Here is a 19,499-nt window from a genome sequence, read left to right on the forward strand (position 1 = left end):
TAGGCAAGAATTTTTAAAACAGTAATCTTATTTGAGGACGTTCTAAATTCATATTTGATATGCGGCATTTATCGAATTTAATGATAATAAAATAAAGTAAAATTCTCACTCCTTTCACTACTGAACAATTTTCTCTCAAAACTATTACCGCATTTTGCCTTTTTTGTTGTTGTTGTAGAGAGTTGGTTTTCACACTTCTTAAGCTTGTCGTGCACTTCTTTATAGATTTAGTTATTTATTTCAATAAATCGAGCGAACACGAAAATCATGATTAACACGAGTGTGAACAACAAATTAAGCAAAAAAGGTGTTTATCATTTTCCTTCGTGTAAATCGCAGTCAAACAACATGATTACTCTCTTGGGGTTTAGTTTTGTCAAATTCTTAACTATAAGCATGACTGATTGAAGCACATAATTCTTAAATAAATTGAGTAGAATGACATTGACTCCATAAATCCGAAGGAAAAAGATAACCATGTCCAATTCAATGTCCAATATTTTATTGTATCTTGCCACTCAATATTACAGTTTAGTGATATTTTTTTTAATTGTAAGTAAAGTTTCAAGTTTGATTATAATGAAAGACAAATTTGAACCACATTATTACACAACTATTATAAGACTAAACATCCTCTCTTACCCCTTAATATAAATTAATTTATAACATTTGATAATATATATATATATATATATATATATATATATATATATATATAACGTTTTCCATAAAAAGACTTTGACGTCGACCATGACTTAAGAGACGACTACGATACAAAGAGATGATGAACGTTGAAACAAGAAATAAATAATGGGAGTGTTTTAGGCGCTAAATGTCGTAATGTGTGTGGCAGCAATGTAATTCGTGAAAAGATTGAGGTTTGATGTTAGGAAAGCACTGTTATAAGATGCAGATATTTTGTTAGGTTATGTAGGAGGAGACGATGTTTTGCTAACAGACTTTGGATCTTTGCATTTGAACTCAGAAGCAAAGAAGAACACGAAAGCTGAAGCTCAAAGGTGATCATCAGCCACACATCAATAATCATAAGGTCTGCCGAAACCCCATCAGAAACTGAAATGGCTTTACACCAAATTCCGTACTTTTAATTTTTATTTTATTTTATTGTTCTTCAGATTAGATGCTTTTGAGCTATAATGTTTGCTGCAGTTGCATGTGCTTTTCCAGCTTTTAGCTTCTTATGTGATGAAGGTGAAAACTTGGTGGTCATTTAGTGGCTTTGAATTTGTTATTTCAAGCATGAATTTATTGGGAGAGTGAGATGTTGTATTTTATCTCGAGTTTTCAAATTTTTTTTTAGCAAACGATGGGATATTCTGCACTAAATTCATTTAAATTACGAGAAGGGAATTCAAACTTGAGTCCAGAGGGAGGAGCACGCTGCTCTAGCCAACTGGTTGTGTAGGTTGGCTGATGAGTTGTTGTCAGGAGTGGGATCTTTGGGCTCCCACAAATGCAGGAAAATCTTTTCTGTTTGTTTGAATGAAGATATGGTGGTACTTTCATAATTCTAAGTGAAACCCTTGTATGTTTGAAGCTTTTCTGAATCTTTCCCGTTTGTAAACTTCAAGGTCTAGATTATTTGTTCAAACCAGAAATGGAATGTCAGATTATTCTGAACATTTTCTTAATATAAACTGAGAGTTATAAGTTAACTACTGCAGTGATTGAGCTGAAAATTGTTTACAGTTTATGCTAAAACGCCTCGCAGATAGAAATTATTTTTACAACATTAGCTAGAACATGTGGGCATCTCAAATAGATAGCTTCAATATTTTCCAGTAGGATCTTTGAAATGCAATTTTCTTTGTCCGTCTTGATAACACTTATTGTCTTGTTACTTTTTTTCTGCAGAGTATGCACTCTATTTAATTTACCACCGTTTTCAAGCAGAGTTTGTACAAAAGTTGGATCTGTATGTTATGATGTGGTCAAGGTTCGGTCTAAATAACAACAGAGTTGTCAGTTAATTTGAGAAATCTTGTGCCAGAAAAATCCATTAGCATTTCATTTGGTTAGATCAAACAAACGAATTGGCTATCCTGAAAATGCGAGAATCTCACAAGCATATAATCCCAAATGTTCCTCGCCGAATCGGAGAACAGCCTGTTGAAGAGCAGGAGTCTTATTGTTGGCCTTCCTCCCAGAATGTTGACCAACAAGCATCCTCTGATGAGGTTGTCCAAGGAACACAGCTTTCAGTTCAAAAAGTTGAACAACACTGTACCCTGGAATCATCCTCGGGAACCAGTGGTTACCCTGGTCGCAGTTCTTCATCAAGTTTGAATTTCTCAGGAAATGGAAGTCCAGTATCACATCCAGATGTGCATTCCTACCAGTCTTGTGGCTCTCCTGTCAACCAGTCGTGTATATCAAATGAAACGGATGGCCTGGGTCACAAAATTAGGGAACTGGAAAATGCTTTGCTGGGAAATGATTCAGATGCCTTTGACGCGTACAAAATCATAGATGAGGTTGGGGCTGATCAAATTTATTCAGAAGCAGAGCACTGGGAACAAATGATGATGATGATCCGCGGAGGTGACTTAAAGGAGGTGCTTTGCGCATGTGCAAAAGCATTGGCAAACAATGATATGTCAACAACTGAACAGTTGTTCTCAAACCTACGTCAGATGGTGTCGGTTTCAGGTGAGCCAATCCAACGTTTAGGAGCTTACATTTTGGAAGGTCTTATTGCAAGGCTGGCCTCGTCGGGGAGTTCTATCTGTGCATCCCTAAGATGCAAGGAGCCTGCCAGTGCTGAACTCCTCTCGTACATGCACATACTTTATGAAGTCTGCCCATACTTCAAGTTCGGATATATGTCAGCAAATGGGGCGATTGCAGAAGCTATGAAGGATGAAAGTAGAGTTCATATAATTGATTTTCAGGTAGCTCAAGGCAGCCAGTGGATTACATTAATCCAGGCTTTAGCTACTCGGCCAGGAGGACCCCCACAGATTAGGATCACGGGCATAGATGATTCCGCATCAGCTTATGTTCGGGGAGGGGGCCTTGGTGTTGTGGGACAGAGGTTGTCAAGGCTTGCGGAGTCATGTAAGGTACCCTTTGAGTTCCATGCTGCTGGAATTTTTGGTTCTGAGGTTCAACTTGAGGACCTTGTGATTCGACCTGGCGAGGCTATTGCAGTGAATTTTGCCTTAATGCTGCACCACATACCAGATGAGAGTGTGAGTAGTCATAATCACAGGGACCGGCTGTTGAGGCTTGCCAAGAGTTTGTCACCCAAGGTAGTGACTCTTGTTGAACAAGAATCAAACACCAACACAGCCCCTTTCCTTCCTCGTTTCACTGAGACGCTGAGCTATTTTAGTGCTGTCTTTGATTCAATTGATGTTGCTCTGCCAAGGGAGCACAGGGAGCGGATCAATGTCGAGCAGCACTGTCTGGCACGAGAAATTGTTAACATTATAGCATGTGAAGGGGCGGAAAGAGTAGAACGTTATGAGCCTCTCAGTAAGTGGAGGTCACGATTCATTATGGCTGGTTTTTCGCCTTATCCACTGAGCCCCTTGGTAAATGCAACTATCAAGACTCTACTGCAGAGTTATTCTGAGAAGTACACGCTTGAAGAGATCGGTGGAGTTTTATATCTCGGCTGGATGAATCAACCACTGGTTGTCTCTTGTGCATGGAGGTAAAAAACATGAAATTTTGTGTTTCTTGATCTTGTATGGAACCCTAAAGTAATCTTCTGCACTCGTTTGAACTCTTCGTGTTTCTTTTTTTCGTCGGATAGTAAAGTTATCTTTGGGAGAGTGATAGTAATGTTATGTTGTAAGGGTTATGCTTCAGAAGAAATAAATGAGCCTTTTTCATATACATCTTTGTACCTTAAATTTTACATCATCAGAAAACGAGTTTTGGAATCAAATTTTACTTTTAAATCGTCACGTAATGTTTATTCAGGTGAAAACTATTACAAAACAAGGAAGTAGAGCTTAGTTATTCCTTGTAGAAATCACAGTTTCTAAATATCTCTCTTATATTAATTCTTTGTTAAAAGTTACAATGGTATGGCAGTGTATATATAGACAATATACTGCTCTTACAATTACAATTATACCCTTGTCTAATCTGTCTATTTACATAAGAAACCTAACAAACTTTAACAAACATCTAACTAATTTTACTTGATCCTTTACACCCCCTCAAGCTGAACTTGGATGCATCAAAAGGACCAAGAGAAAGCTTGGATTGCAAGTATAGAAATCGGGATTTAGACAGAGATTTGGTATGAATGTCGGCTAACTGATCTTGAGAGCACACATACTGAACTTTGAGAAGATTGGCAAGGACCAGCTCTCAAATATAATGGTAATCAAGTTCTATATGCTTGGTGCGAGCATGGAAAACTGGATTGGAAGCAAGAGATATGGCAGACAGGTTGTCACACCAGAGAGAAGGAACATGAGGAAGGTGAAGACCAAGATCCTTGAACACTTTACAAATCCATGTGATTTCAGCTGCTGTGTGGGCTAACGACCTGTATTCGGCTTCAGTGGAGGAACGAGCAACCGTTGGTTGCTTCTTAGCACTCCAGCTGATAAGATTGGATCCCAGAAATATACAATATCCACTAGTAGAGCGTCGATCAAAAGGACAGCCGGCCCAATCAGCATCCGAATAGGCAGTAAGATGAATATCACCTTTCTTGAACCACAAACCATGGCTGACTATGGCTTTCAGAAATCTGAGAATGCGTTTAGCGGCTTGAAGATGTGGTTCACGGGGAGCATGCATAAATTGACAGACCTGATTTACAGCAAAAGATAAATCAGGTCGTGTCCAAGTTAAGTATTGCAAGGCACCTACAATGGATCTGTACTCGTGTGGATCAGGTAACAAGGAACCTATGTGATCAAGTTGGACTGACCCAAGAGGTGTAAGACAAGGTTTAGCACCAGCCATGTTTGTCTTGTGAAGCAGGTCAAGGATATACTTGCTTTGATGTAGGAAAAGACCAGCAGAGGATCTTTGAACCTCAAGACCCAAAAAATAATGCAAGGGGCCTAAGTCCTTCACAGGAAAAATAGTACTGAGTTGCTGAATGAAACTGTGACAAGCAGTAGGATTTGGACCGGTGACAAGAATGTCATCGACATACACCAAGACAATAATGGGGACAGGTGTTTGAATCACAAACAAAGAAGCATCAGATTGTGATTGATGGAATCCCAAGGACTTCAGAACTACAAAGAGTTTGTCAAACCAGGCCCGAGGAGCTTGCTTCAATCCATACAAGGATTTCCGAAGTTTGCAGACATGATGAGGATAATTGGGATCACTGAAACCGGGGGGTTGCTGCATATAGACATCTTCTTGAAGGTCTCCGTGCAGAAAAGCATTACTGATATCCAATTGGTTGAGAAACCAATCATATTGAACTGCAAGAGATAGAAGAATGCGAATGGTGACTGGTTTGGCAACTGGACTGAACGTTTCCTTGTAATCCAAACCAGCTTGCTGATGAAAGCCTTTGGCCACAAGCCTAGCTTTGTATCGATCTATAGTGCCATCCGGATGTTTCTTAACCTGAAACACCCACTTACACCCAACAATATTCTGATGAGATTGAAACGGAACGAGAGACCAAGTGCCTGTGGACTGCAGGGCATTATACTCATCCTGCATAGCAGATCTCCAATGGGCATGTTTGGAGGCCTGAAGATAAGTAGAGCGAATAACATCAACAGTGTCAGGTAAATGATGGTTGGTGGCTGAGTAGGCTTTGGGTTTAGAGATACCAGCTTTAGATCGTGTGATCATAGGATGGATATTAATGGGAGGAGGGGAGAGTGGAGATAAGGGGACTGAAGAGGACACATGAGAGGGATGCACTTGAGAATGCAGTGGAGGTACAAGAGAATGTGTGCTGGAGGGATTAATCAAAGGAGCAGGTGATGAACTCAAAGGAGCAGGGGAAGAAGGAGCAGGGATAGGAAATTGCAGGTTGACACAAGGATTTACTTGGGAAGTATCAGCAAAGGAAGGAGGGGGAAGAACAGTGGCAGAGGATAGAGTATGGAATGGAAAAGTGGTCTCATCAAATAGTACATGCCGAGAGATATAAACACGTTGGGTAAGTGGATCAAGACAGCGATACCCCTTGTGCTGAAGACTGTACCCAAGAAATACACAGGATTTACTCTTACTATCCAACTTGGATGTCGTATAGGGTTTGAGCCAGGGATAACAACCACAGCCAAAAACTCGAAGGCGAGAATAATCTGGAGAAGTGAAGAAGAGGAGTTCCCAAGGAGATTGCAGTAGACCACCAAGTGGAAGTCGATTAATGAGATAGCAGTAGAAAAAGCTTCAACCCAAAACATATGAGGCACTTGAGATTGCACTAAGAGTGTACGAGCAGTTTCAACCAAATGGCGATGTTTCCTTTCAACGCAACCATTTTGCTCAGGAGTATGAGGGCAACTAAATTGTTGTAAAATGCCATGAAGTTTAAGAAAATGCTGAAACTGATGACTTGTAAACTCACCCCCTGAATCAGATCGAACAACCTTGATTTTATTACCAATAGTGTTCTCTACATAGGATTTGAACTCCATAAAGGTTGAAAATACTGAAGACTTAGACTTTAAGGGAAAATACCAACTATACTTGCTGTAATCATCAACAATAAGCAAGTAATATCTATAGCCACTGACGGATACAACAGGAGACGGCCCCCAGACATCACAATGCAACAATTCAAGACTGGTCGAAGATGCAGATGGAGTAGTACCAAAGGGAAGCTTGTGATTCTTTGCCAAAGCACAGTCTTTGCAAAAGAAGTCTGGAGACGATCTGCCTTGGACAGCAACTTTATTCGTAGACAGAACTTTCCGAAAGATAACAGAAGAGGGGTGACCAAGTCTGCTGTGCCAAATGCGAACATTAGTAGAATTACTTACGAGTGCAGTAGGAGAGGTAGGAGCTTTGGAGGAAGAAGAGCCTTGAAGAGGAAAGAATCCACCTCTAACTGGGCCCTGCAAAAACGTCCTCCCCGTAAAACGATCCTTGACAGAGGATCCATGAATGTCAAGAGTCAATGAACAATCATTATCTTTGATAAACTGATAGGCAGAGAGTAGACTGTGTTTCATATGAGGCACATGAAGAACATTGTGTAATTGAAAAGAAGAGGCATGAGTATGCAAAGTAGATGTGCCAGTATGAGCAATAGACAGACCTTTACCATCTCCGATGTACACCATGTCTTCACCATGGTAGGGAGTTGGAGATTGAATATTAGAGATATCATTTGTAATGTGAGAGGTAGCACCCGAATCTATGAGCCAAGAATTGGAGGACTTCGCAGTGTAATGAGCACACATGGCAGCAAGTTTAGTTGGGGGAAACTTGCCTGAGATTTCTGGATTCATTCTGTCGAAGCAATCAAGAGCTTCATGGCTAGTAGAACCACAAATTTGACAGGGAGTTTTGTGACCTGAAGGAGAGGCAGGACGGTTGAATCCAGAATTATAAGAACCACGAGAGAAACCAGAGTTGGAGTTGCTACGATTAAAACCACGATTGGAGCCTCGATTGGAACCACGGGTGTAGCCTCGATTAGAACCACGATTGTAGCTTCGGTTAGAATTATACCGAAAGGAATTCTGAAGTGGTGATGCTCCAGGAGTCTGAGCAGCAAGAGCTTGCGGTGGTGTGGGAAGTAGAGGCGGTTGGCCTTGCACAGAAAAGGCATGAAAAGACTCAGAGGAAGAGATTTTCTTACGACGCTCTATGGATAACTCCTTAGTGAGCAACAAGCCATGTAATTCATCCAAAGAAGTAGACAAAAGGCGAAGTAAGATATAATCAGTAAACGATTCAAAATCATCAGAGAGACCAGCAAGAGTTGCAGCAATGAGATCACGATCAGTGAGAGATACACCAGCAGCAGTGAGAGAATCAGAGATCTCCTTGATTTGTTGAAGATAGTCAGACATGGACTGAGAACCTTTATGAATATTTTGAAGCTTCGAACGCAATTGATGAATGTGTGCATCCGAGACACCACCAAAACGCTGCTCAAGTTTGAGCTAGAGATCACGAGCGGAAGAGACACCGACTGTGAACGGAATGATTTCCTCAGAGAGCGTTGAATTGAACCAGATAAGCAGATTCTGATCTTTCTCAAACCATTGCTTAAAAGCAGGATTAAGAGAGCGATCAGGAAGAAAGGGAGATGGACAAGGCTCAGTGCCATCAACAATCCCAAGGAGCTTGTAGCGACGAAGAATCGGAGCAAACAAAGCACGCCATGGCAGATAATTGGATCGCCGGAGCTTGATCGGAACCATGCTGCCAATGTTCTGGATCGTGAGAGAATTATACATCTGAGAGGAATTGAGATTTGGGGAAGAAGAATTAGGGTTTGAAGAATTAGGGTTGGGAGGAGGCACCGACTCAATTGGAGATGAGGATGCAGAGGGAGACGCCATTAAGATTCAAGAAAAAGAAGTCGAGAACCTGAATCGGAGTAGAAGAACAACGCAATCAATTTCACCGGAGAAGAAGATCAGAGAGGAGCAGAAGAAAATAGCAGGATCGAAGAAGCCGTGAGGCGATTTGGCGATGGTACCATGTAGAAATCACAGTTTCTAAATATCTCTCTTATATTAATTCTTTGTTAAAAGTTACAATGGTATGACAGTGTATATATAGACAATATACTGCTCTTACAATTACAATTATACCCTTGTCTAATCTGTCTATTTACATAAGAAACCTAACAAACTTTAACAAACATCTAACTAATTTTACTTGATCCTTTATTCCTCACTACCAAATATTCTGCGGTGGAAAGCAGTTTTTGGTCTTCAATTGAATCGGATTCTTCATACTCCTCAATCATGCACATTAACAATTCTGCCTGCAATTGTCCTGCAGACTATTACAGCCCTTTTTACGTTTTTCCTCCTTGCGATGGAAATGGTTATCATCGCCGAAGTCCTCGCTACATGTACCCAATTGAATCTCATTCGTCACTCTATATTATGTGTCAAAGTAGTAAGACATGTTTTGAAATCACAACCACAAGAGATTACAATCACGAATATAACAAATCAAATCAATATAAAATGGAGATGGACTAATTATATCGAACTTATCTGTATAGTACGGAAGACATGGCTCTTGCGGATGACAAAGAAATTGGTGTATGGATAAGAATGTCTTCTACTCTCTCCAAACTTTATGTTCTTGATATGAATAGGGTTTAGCACATAATAGAACGACTATTGTAAGAGCAAGGATAATCCTTATATAGTTTCTAGGATATCTCTAAATCAAGCCTATTATTAAATGAGAGATTCATAATCACAATTACATATTTTATATCCCACCATAATAAGTCTTCACTAGTTAGGAATTACGTAATAGGTTAATCAGATGTTAAGACTCTATTATTCTTAACCATATTGGACCATAAGATCACCTCGATAATAAAGTCACCTCAATAATACGTTACTCGAGAATCAAGTGATTGGTTGACAAGGATATTAATACTCACAATAATTCTTACATTCTCCCACTTGAACGTCAATAAATTTGTACACAAAATCAGCCAAATATAACCACAATAATAGTGATCACCGAGTAACAAAATTCTATAACCACACCCTTATAACAACTGTTATTATTAATTTGAATGTAGAACTATTGAAAACAAGATGCATATCCAGCTACACCTTCACTCTATAATCACACACGCACTCAAAATAATACTACATGTAGCCGGCAACATTATGGCATCAAGGATAGTGTGCAAATTATACTAATCCTTCAAAACAAAAGTAGTTCACAAATTAACTCAATAACGTTGGTAACAAAATACAACTTTTCTGTCTGTTTAAAAATTGATAAGAGAACAAGTAAAATACAACATACAAAATTAGTATCTCTTATTAAAACTTATGAATAAAATTTTACTATTAAACCATCAGCCACTAACATTTCAATTCAATAATATAAAAGGCAGTTTCTTATTCTCACTGATTAAAAGAGACAAAACTACATGGCAAACTATTGCTCCCACTAATTAAAAGAGTAAAAAAATCTCAAAGACGCATGTACCTCTTTTACGCTTCCACTGATCAAGCATTAGTCAACAGGTCTATAGTTACGAAATTTGGGCGTTCAAATACTAATTTTCCGACTTCATGTCTATGTCAGATATTGTAAGGAAGTGAGTAACTGAAACAAAACTATATAAAATCATATGGTCAATTTTGTCCATTTAACATTGATAGAAACCAAAACTTTAACTAAATATTTTCTGATTGCAACAAAAGCATATAATTCCATAATCATCTTTGGATAGAAACTAATTATATTAGGTTTGCATAGCCAAAACATAAAACACAAGGACAAACGTATATAGCTTCAACATTTTTAAGCAGATGAAGTATATACAATTCTCCATGCAATTGTCCTGCAAACTATTGCAACCTTTTTTACCTTCTTCCTCCTTGAGATGGAAATGATATCATCGCCAAAGTCCTCGCTATTTGTACTCAATTGAATCTCATTCGTCACTCTATATTATGTGTCAAAGTTTTAAGACGTATTCTGAAATTACAACAACAAAAGATTAGGATTATGAATATAATGAATCAAATCAATATAAAATAGAGATGGACTAATTATATTGAACTTATCTATAAAGTACGGAAGACGTGGCTCTTATGGATGACAAAGAAATCGGCGTATGCATAAGAATGTCTTCTACTCTCTCCAAACTATATGTTCTTGCTATGAATAGGGTTTAGTACATAATAAAACGACTATTGTGAGAGCAGGGACAATCCTTATATAGTTGCTAGGATCTCTCTCAATCAAGCCTATTATTAAATGAGAGAGATTCATAATCCCAATTACATAGTTTATATCCGACCATAATAAGTCTTCACTGAATAGGGATCACGTAATAGGTTAATCAGAGGTTAATAATCTACTATTCTAACCATATTGGGCCATAAGATCAATTCGACAACCAAGTCACCTAAATAACAAGTTACTTGAGAATCAAGTAATTGATTGACAAATATATTGATACTCACAATGAACGGTTCAAATCGTTGAAGTTAAAATCGGCTAGGAAGTTAGCTGCAATATATGTGAACAAATATGTGACTAGTGTGTCGATACATCAACCAAAATCATAAATATTTACATGGTTCACATTTTGTTTGGACTAGTCCAAAATTATTCCCTTGAATTCACTATCTATCTTAGTATCTTTGCTTGGGGTGATATAGAAATCCAATTTTCCAACACACAGGCTTGTCAAAGTATGCTTGTAGGTCCAAAAATCCTTATATCAGGTAAAGAGATGTGTCTGTGGTATGAGACGTCATATCTCAACCTAAGAGTCCTAAATGGTCGTGCCAAAGCAAGTAAACTACTTGAATCACTTGGCTCCATGCCGACCACATGTGGCGTGTCCCAGTTAAGGGGCAGCCCATTGACCCCAAAACATAGCTCTGGGCTTCATATTTTGATGTTGTTGCACCCTTTATTTTTTTTAGCAACTTCAGTCATGATCATTATTTTCTCGGATATCCTTAAAACTCAATGATGTTCTTCCTGACCAAGGATAATATAAGGTCATTTTAATGGTAAGTCATTAACATTCATACAACGAGGAGCGGTGCCAAGGCCCTTAATCAGGTTGGATATACCTAAATTCGTTGTTAGATGGGTGATTTAGATATGAAGTTAGTGTGCGTAATAGCACATTTCATCCGGGCAATTAACTTCCCCACATATATACGATTATACCTAATCACATGTTAATTGAATTTGGTCACATGTGTAAGAAACATGATCTAATGAAACTCATATTTGAGGACAATATTCATAATGTTATCCTGAACTAAAACAAACACCAAACTTGAATTTGGGAATATAGAAAATTGTTCACAAAGTAAACCAAAATTTACTAAGAGGATTTGGCCAACATGGCAATTCCATGTCAAAATTCTGCTCCTCCAAATGTGTTAGGTGAAACAAAATTAGTCTCACATATTGACTATGGGAATGTTACTCCTCAACAAGGGGCACAGATAAGTATAAAACCAATAACCTTTTCATTCAAAACAGAAGTAGTTTTTGCAAGGTTAAGGTTCGGGAGTACTGTCCCTTATTCTTAAAATTTTGGGTATTACGTGCCAAGGATTACACTTCTGGCCATGATGCCACCCCTTGGCAAGTCTTGATTCTACCATATGTTGTGAAACCAACCCTAAAGTGGTGAGAAGAAAGATAGATTCAGACTTGGGTTCAGAAGGTTCCAATTAAAGCTAGGCGGGTTTGTTCGATATTCTCCAGTCGAAGCTGGATGAGCAGATTCGGTAAGCGTCTATCGAAACAGAGACTTTTGGTTGGTACACCTCTGCCAAAGTAGAGCATATCATTCAATACATCTATGCTGAAGTAGGCATGCCATTCATTGGGCTCCAATCAAAAGGATAATTTAATGAACTTCCGTTCTCTACGTTGCTACTTCAAAAGTATGCTAGAGGCATAAACGGACGAGAAAAATCTTCTCTAGTCAAAATTCAATTGAATTCTATAAACTTCAAAATTTTATTTATTCATGGATGTAAAAGTTTTAATCATGTTTTGCTTCAAGCAAGATCATCTTTCATGATTGAACAGTTTGTAGAGCGGACCAAAAAGCTATGAAATCATCTTTATCGAGGTATTTCAGTTTGTAATGCTTCCATATAAGTCTTCGAATAGATCATGGTGGATTCTTATTCAGCTCTTATTCACACCATTGTTGGCTTCAATGGTTTCTCAGCTTCTCAATAGCCAAGTGGAGCTTCACATCTTGTACCCCACATAAAGTAGTTTCCGTCAGAAACTTCCATGTCAGTGAGTTGAACTTGTGATGGTTCGGCAATCCATTGAATGGAGACAACAAGATTGTGGTTGGTGCTATGGGCAATAAAAACCTCCATAAGTATCAAAGTTAGAACATTCGGGTTCTAAAACATGGTTTGGTTTAATTTTCATGAAGAATTTCGAGTTTTACATGGGTGTTTTGTTTTATAAAAACTTCAGGTTTCAAAGACACTAATTTGAAGCTACATGTTCAATTTAAATGAACTTCTAGTTCATTGTATGTGCAAAAACACAAGATACAATAATACAACTAGCGTATGAATTTGGGTTGCTTCGGGGACCTAGTATGAGTAGCTTTGGAACTATGAAATGATGTTGACGGTCCAAAAAAACACAAAATATTAGATCATAATTTATAAAGTGGACTGCGGGCCAAAACTATCTTTCTTTGTCTAATTTATCGACTGAAGGTCACTAAATTAATTTAATAGGCTGAGCCTAAACAAGGGTCGACAGTAGAAGGAAGAAAATACAACGGTTCGTACCATATTAGGGCTAGATGGCTGCGAGCCAAACAGGTGAAAGACCCAAATTGACTTGGGCCGTAAGCAGTGTACCCCAGCAAAATCTGGGTGCGGGTTGAAGCAAATTTAATCCCAAAAATGGACCTGGACCGAGACAGACAACATCCCGAAAAAAAATTTGGGTGCAGACTAATGAGGCTGGTTGTCCAAAATAGAGGCCTCAATTGTTTGGGACTTGGAAGTCCCTTACTCAAACCTTTTTTTTTTTTTTTTTTTTAAACCGATATTCTTACTCCAAATTACATTGAGGGAAGGAGGGTTTCAACCCGAAACACAATGAGTTAAAAAGAAAGATCCTAACCACTAGGCCAATATTGTATGCTATATCTATATGGTTCAAAAGGAGCCAAAAGCTTCCATTTTGTATGCTATTTCTTCTGTAATGTTTTGTTAAACTTGTAACATTTGACTATTTCTGTTCTTCTTTCTTCTCTTTCTGGATCCATAAAAATGACTTGAGGGACCATTTCTCCTCGTCAAAAAAAAAAAAAAAATCAAGCTGTTACTTAGTACTACAGTTTAGTGGTATTCCTCTTCAACTATAAGTGAGAGGTCTTAGGTTCGATTCTCACCAAAGGCGAATTTGAATTACATTATTACTAGCTCATTGTGAGGCTAAGACCACCTCTTCCCCTTTAGTGTAGATAATGTCGTTTGTTAAAAAAACAAAAATCAAGCTAAAGGCAAAAAACGTCCTCCCAATCTGAAGGGACACTTCCTTTCAAGATCACTCAATCCATAGAACACGACGAGAGACCCTCTTTCGACGGTCCGCTCAGCATCGATCCTCACATTCGGACCATCAATTATGAGAGGGCATCATTACAACTCATCTTTGACACCATCACTTTATGATGAATTGTACTTCTTGCATCTACATTTACGAAAACTTTATCTACTGCAGCAACAGACATTATCACAACTTTCAGACGCAAATGACACCAGACTGCATCAGTGCTCCGGCATCTAAATTTGCTCGAGTGTTAGCAATAGGACTCACAATGCCGAGCAAACTTAAGGCTCTAAAGCAGCAGCTCAGTAACTACTAATTATACTATTAAGATTCCATCACAAACGCTAAAAGAAAAAAAAATTTCTTATAATCATTGAACATTTCAAGCATTTAAATTACAACACATGGTGTCAAAGACTGAGAATATATATTAGGACTCATTCATATTTGTACATAGTATTCCTGACAAGTTAATGTTACAAATACAGTACTTGGACAGAGAAGGCTTTTTGCAGCAGGCACCTAATTATAATACCACTTTCTTTGATATAGACAAAGAAGAAGAATACCTTTGTTTCTCTTTTTTCTTTTCGGTCTGAAACTGAGATGCCCTTTTGACCTTCGCCTGTGCCAAAAGAAGGGGAGAAGCAGCTTATTTCTGTTGGCTTCATCGTAAGAAATTTTACGGACCTGTTAGCACCCTTCCCATGTTCTGTGGATATGGGTATGAGGAATGATTTAAAGGTGGAACCTCGATGCTGCGTGATTCACTTGGGTTTTCCCTAGATCCATACTGATTCATGCCACCAATAAGAACACCATAGTATGTTGAAATAGGGGTATTTTGAGCAACCCTGAAATTGGAATTAGTGTGAGATTGCCGTTCCACAAGTTCAGAGTGCAGTTGCAGGTGATCGTTGGATCTATTTTCGCCGCCAGAGGTGGTTCCAACACCAAGATCAAGGCTTATGGTGTCACTTTCTTCTGATCTAATCCTCGACGGGACATTCACAGTTATAGGTCCTGAAGTGTCATGGCTACTAGTCTTTGCAGTTGGGACATCATGATTATGCTTCCCTTCATATGTAGTTATAACTGCTTTTGGATCATGGGATGCCCTCTCCACATGTTTTCTAACAGGGCAACCAGCATTGGTGCACTTGTAATAGCTCCTGCATAACACGTGAGAACGTTCAGAAACTGCATAATTCATTTGAGAATTGCAGTTAACAATGGTAGCTTTGGAAGATAAGATGATGGTGGTAGAACACCAAACGCCAAAGCAGAGAGATTGGGTTTTACTCGTAAAGTTACCAAACAAATGTTGAAGTTACATGTTGAAACAGATAAAAATCAGTGAGAATTATCTTCCCCTGATGATAAACCATACCTTGGATTAGGATTTCCCCTCACCACTTTCTGACCATATTTTCTCCAGCGGTATCCATCATCTAATATATCAACCTCACTCAGAGTCTGAACAACAACTCGTGGTTCTCGGATAGGCTTAACAATTGGTGTGACATCAATACCACCAACATCCATCCTCCTGCTCAACAAATTTGACACCTTGTTAGTTAGAAAAAAAAAATGAACACAGGGGAAAACATAAGCATTCCTTGAATATTTATACCTCCTTTTTGAGAACGGGTCATCATCATCAACCTCATCAGGTAACCTATTTGACAGTGAGCCTGTGCCTTCTACATTATCATCATTGCCTGTGACAGGAGATAGCTCAGGAGTACTATTTGGCTCATTGTTACTAGACATTTGCCCATAAATGCCGGATGGTTTGTCTACCATTAGAGAAGAAAAAGAAAGTTAGAAGAGATGATAGAAGAACATTAGTTTATTCGGGAAATAGCTAACATGAATTAGTCTGATGCTTACCATCTCCAACAGTCAAAGATGAAGCCTTGTCAGATCTTTCTTCTTGAGGAGGCATCATAGCACCAGTATTATATCGTCGACTAGGTTGAGGCTTAGCATGATCATGTGTACCCTTGTAGATAATCTCTGTTATCTGTCCATCATGAGAACGCTCAAATAGCTTCTTCACTTCACAATTAGGATGGGTACATTTGTAATAACTGCGAGGAAATTCACACCCTTTAACGTGCTTTTGTCCATATTTTCGCCAGTTATACCCATCATCAGAAGATATTACTGAAGGCCCATTTCCTTTGTTATCACACTGAGATGTTTGGACCCCAGGATTTGGATGTTCCCTCTGTGTTAACTCACCCGAATCACCTTCAGCAGGTGCACTAGCTCCTGCAGTGACCGTGTGAACAGGTGCAGATAAACTTAATTCATTTGAGGAGACTGCCATCTCATTTTTAGCCAAAGGTGGTGACATCTGTGATTGAGGCTGAGCTTGACCTTGGATTTGCAGAGGCTGCTCATTCCCATAGTGGTTATAATCTGTAGTAACCTTGAATAAATGTAAAGCATTAGGCAACCAGTATTTTACAACCACTTTGGCACACTTGCAGATACATAAAAAACTCGATCAAGATATATCATTGTTCTACAATTTAGAAAGAAATATGACAGTCCATCTTGACAAGAAGAGTTTATCCCTAGAAAACATTGTTTCTTATAAAGCATCTTTAAGAAAAAATATCGAAAAAACCTAATAAAGTAACGAAACAATAATGGTAAGAGATTAAATAAATCTGTTAATCTTCAGAATAGGAACTTAAAAAGATTTTGTAGCGTCAAGTAGATATCCACTGATATTGCAAGTTTAAGCTAGAGCACAAGATAGGCCAAATACCAATCAGCTAAACTTAGGATCAAGGCCACCATTTAATCAGTATCTTCCCCACATAGGTAAAACATATCCGTCAAGGATGCAACTAATGAAAGGATAATGGACCACTAATTCATAGAAAGTACCATATTTGATCTAGCATGGGGCTTAAACTCGAAGCTTCCAGAATTTCTTTCATCTGAGGTATTGAAATCAGAGCAAACTGCTGTTGTTGAATATGTAGTAGAACTTAGAGATCCGTACACCATTTGAGGCTTCAAAAAGGACCCCGTAGTTGGAGAAGGTTCTGCCTGCAAGACCAGATAAAGTAGAAATTAAGAAATATGTCACAAAATTCCAGATCCAGATACTTTTTAAGCAACGAGGCATGTAAAAATCTTGTAAAAGAACTAGAGCGGAGAAAATAAGATTCTTCATGAAACAAAAGAAACAAGGAAACTTGACAACGATGCAGCCCCATGAGTTATCCCTGCGATTTAAAGCCCTTTTAATATAGAAATAATTTGCCAGTACTTTGACATGCTGTTACATATCTGTCCAATAAAAGGAAACTCAGACAATCACTTGGGCATCGTCGTGATTGGCATCACTTAACAGATATGGTATTTGTCCATCCAACATAGACTACCAAAATAATTCTAACAAGCTCATCCATTACCAGGCACAAATGAAACAAATACTAGTAAGGAAGATAAACATATCTTAAAAAAAAATCCACTGAAAATGGAAGAGCAATTATTTAGACTGATTACCCAGACAACTGAAGTTATTGCAATATGCTTTGAACAACGAATATCATCTCCAATCACAATTGGAACATGAAGGGTCATAACCTCTATAAAAACACATGTCAATCACAACTTTTAACCGCACCTCCTTGACCCACAAACTTTCTAGACTCCCTATACCCCCTTGCTAGCAATGCATTTATTCCTCATGCTACATACAGAAATAGAAACATTTTTGTCGTACTTGCATCCACTGCCACCGTTAAATAAATACAAGCAGAAAGGCTAGAACCCACCAACAAAGCAAAAAGAAGAGAAAAAGATTCATTATGTGAGAAAACAACACTGTCGATGGTAATAAACAACAACAAAGTTCAAAGAGTTGTAAGTGAAAGCCCCATAATTCCCGAAAGCAATTGCCTTCGAACAAATCTATACGGGCATAAAGAGAAAAGACCCCAACAGGCCAGTACAACCATTACATTACTCTAAAACAGCAACAAAGCATCAGAACCTCGGGGTCCCATCCAAAGAACGCACATATAAAAACTCACTGCCATTGGCACAATAAAAATAAAATCAAGCATTCGCAGCGAACACATTTGATTAAATTAATCTGTAATGCAACAAAACAAACGAAACAGTAATCGGAATTTTCGAATTGTGCTGAAACAAGCATCTTCTTTGCTCACTCGCATCTTCTTTGCTCACTCGCATCTTCTTCGCTCACTCATCATCAACATCACATCAATTTTAAGTCCTCAAAATTCCCTACTATAGCATATATACCACGGGTTAAAATCTGAGGCCGTCAAACCCATTTCCATTATCTACCCATTGTTTGGATACCGAGAAAACTGCCGAGAAAATGTTCAAAATTCAAACTTTTCACTGCAAAGTGAAATGCTCAGTTTCTCCAGGCAGTAGAACAGAGCCTTACTAATTCAAAAATTAATAATGAAACAGAAGAAATTAAGCAGCCAAACGCGGCCTAAGATTCAAAAGGAGCATTTGCTTTTGCTCCCTAGAAAAATAAATTAAATAAAAAAAGAAAGCGGACAGACCTTCATGTTGGAGAGGAGGACGGGGGACTCGAGAAACGACGTCGGACTGAGGCCGTGGGGGATAGTGAGGCAGGGGGACCTCGAGATCGGAAGCTTGGCCGGGGACATGAGCTTGTACTTGGCCCCACCGGAAGCAGCAGCAGAAGAAGAGAAAAGGGTCGGGTCGGAGCCGGGTTGGAAGTCGGTTAGACCCTGATCGACGTCGTCGGAAGGTCCCGAGGGATGGTCGAGTGCGGTCGCGTCCATTGGAGCGCCGGTGGGTTTGGGTGTGGTGTGATGGAGTCAAAGGAAGAGGGACTACTGGGTTCGTTTTTGTTCAGAACAGGGTAAGAGCAATGAAGGGTAAAATGGTAATTCCGGCTGTGGTTGTTGTGTGTTGAAGGTTTTTGCCACAGAGAGAGAGAGAGAGAGAGAGAGAGAGAGAGAGAGGTTGACTTGCTGCTTTGGATCTGAATTCTTCTGCGGACTGAGCCACTCAGAGACTCAATGGAGACGTTTCTCATTTTGTTACTCCTGGTTAAAATCTTATTGAACTTGGTAAAAAACAATTGGAAAAGTGTAATCCAACTGAATTGCCATCTTTTGTGTAGACGTGGGTTATATTAGTTGATAAGAAGCAGTTCGTTAACTTAACCAGAATGAATGCTAAGTTAAGAAAATAATAATTACATTATGACACTCAAATTCGAATTCACATCTCCGCATATGCTTGCTCTA

General features: G+C 38.8%; 2 protein-coding genes across 5 annotated transcripts; one reads left to right on the plus strand and one right to left on the minus strand.

The window, feature by feature from the left end:
* The first annotated feature begins 783 nt into the window (after window positions 1-783).
* LOC103439645 (scarecrow-like protein 21) lies at window positions 784-3,864 on the plus strand. Of its 2 annotated transcripts, XM_017333449.3 has the most exons (3): window positions 835-1,051; window positions 1,137-1,212; window positions 1,876-3,864. In XM_017333449.3, exon 3 carries the CDS (start codon window positions 2,070-2,072, stop codon window positions 3,681-3,683), a length of 1,614 nt encoding a protein of 537 aa, XP_017188938.2. In that variant the 5' UTR covers window positions 835-1,051; window positions 1,137-1,212; window positions 1,876-2,069; the 3' UTR covers window positions 3,684-3,864. The 2 variants fall into 2 exon arrangements, with proteins under 2 accessions (XP_008376441.2, XP_017188938.2); XM_008378219.4 differs by lacking the exon at window positions 1,137-1,212 and having other exon boundaries at window positions 784-1,051.
* A 10,692-nt stretch (window positions 3,865-14,556) lies between these two features.
* LOC114819274 (probable WRKY transcription factor 20) lies at window positions 14,557-19,259 on the minus strand. 3 transcript variants are annotated; one of them, XM_029088856.2, is made up of 6 exons: window positions 18,783-19,259; window positions 17,116-17,280; window positions 16,105-16,648; window positions 15,845-16,010; window positions 15,602-15,760; window positions 14,557-15,383 (listed from the first exon to the last, which is right to left on the minus strand). In XM_029088856.2, exons 1-6 carry the CDS (start codon window positions 19,026-19,028, stop codon window positions 14,894-14,896), a joined length of 1,770 nt encoding a protein of 589 aa, XP_028944689.1. In that variant the 5' UTR covers window positions 19,029-19,259; the 3' UTR covers window positions 14,557-14,893. The 3 variants fall into 3 exon arrangements, with proteins under 3 accessions (XP_028944689.1, XP_070663829.1, XP_070663828.1); XM_070807728.1 differs by having other exon boundaries at window positions 16,105-16,638; window positions 18,783-19,066; XM_070807727.1 differs by lacking the exon at window positions 18,783-19,259 and adding an exon at window positions 17,743-17,877.
* Window positions 19,260-19,499: the final 240 nt, after the last annotated feature.

Source organism: Malus domestica, chromosome 11 (assembly GCF_042453785.1).
Source record: "Malus domestica chromosome 11, GDT2T_hap1".
Taxonomy (NCBI): Eukaryota; Viridiplantae; Streptophyta; class Magnoliopsida; order Rosales; family Rosaceae; genus Malus; species Malus domestica.

Coding starts and splice junctions, on each gene's coding strand:
- LOC103439645 (XM_008378219.4), top strand. CDS start 2,070: ATGCGAGAATCTCACAAGCATATAATCCCAAATGTTCCTCGCCGAATC.
- LOC114819274 (XM_029088856.2), bottom strand. CDS start 19,028: ATGGACGCGACCGCACTCGACCATCCCTCGGGACCTTCCGACGACGTC. Junction 16,011..16,104: donor ATCTTTGACTGTTGGAGATG/GTAAGCATCAGA, acceptor CTCTAATGGTAG/ACAAACCATCCGGCATTTAT. Junction 15,384..15,601: donor AGGGGAAATCCTAATCCAAG/GTATGGTTTATC, acceptor CGTGTTATGCAG/GAGCTATTACAAGTGCACCA.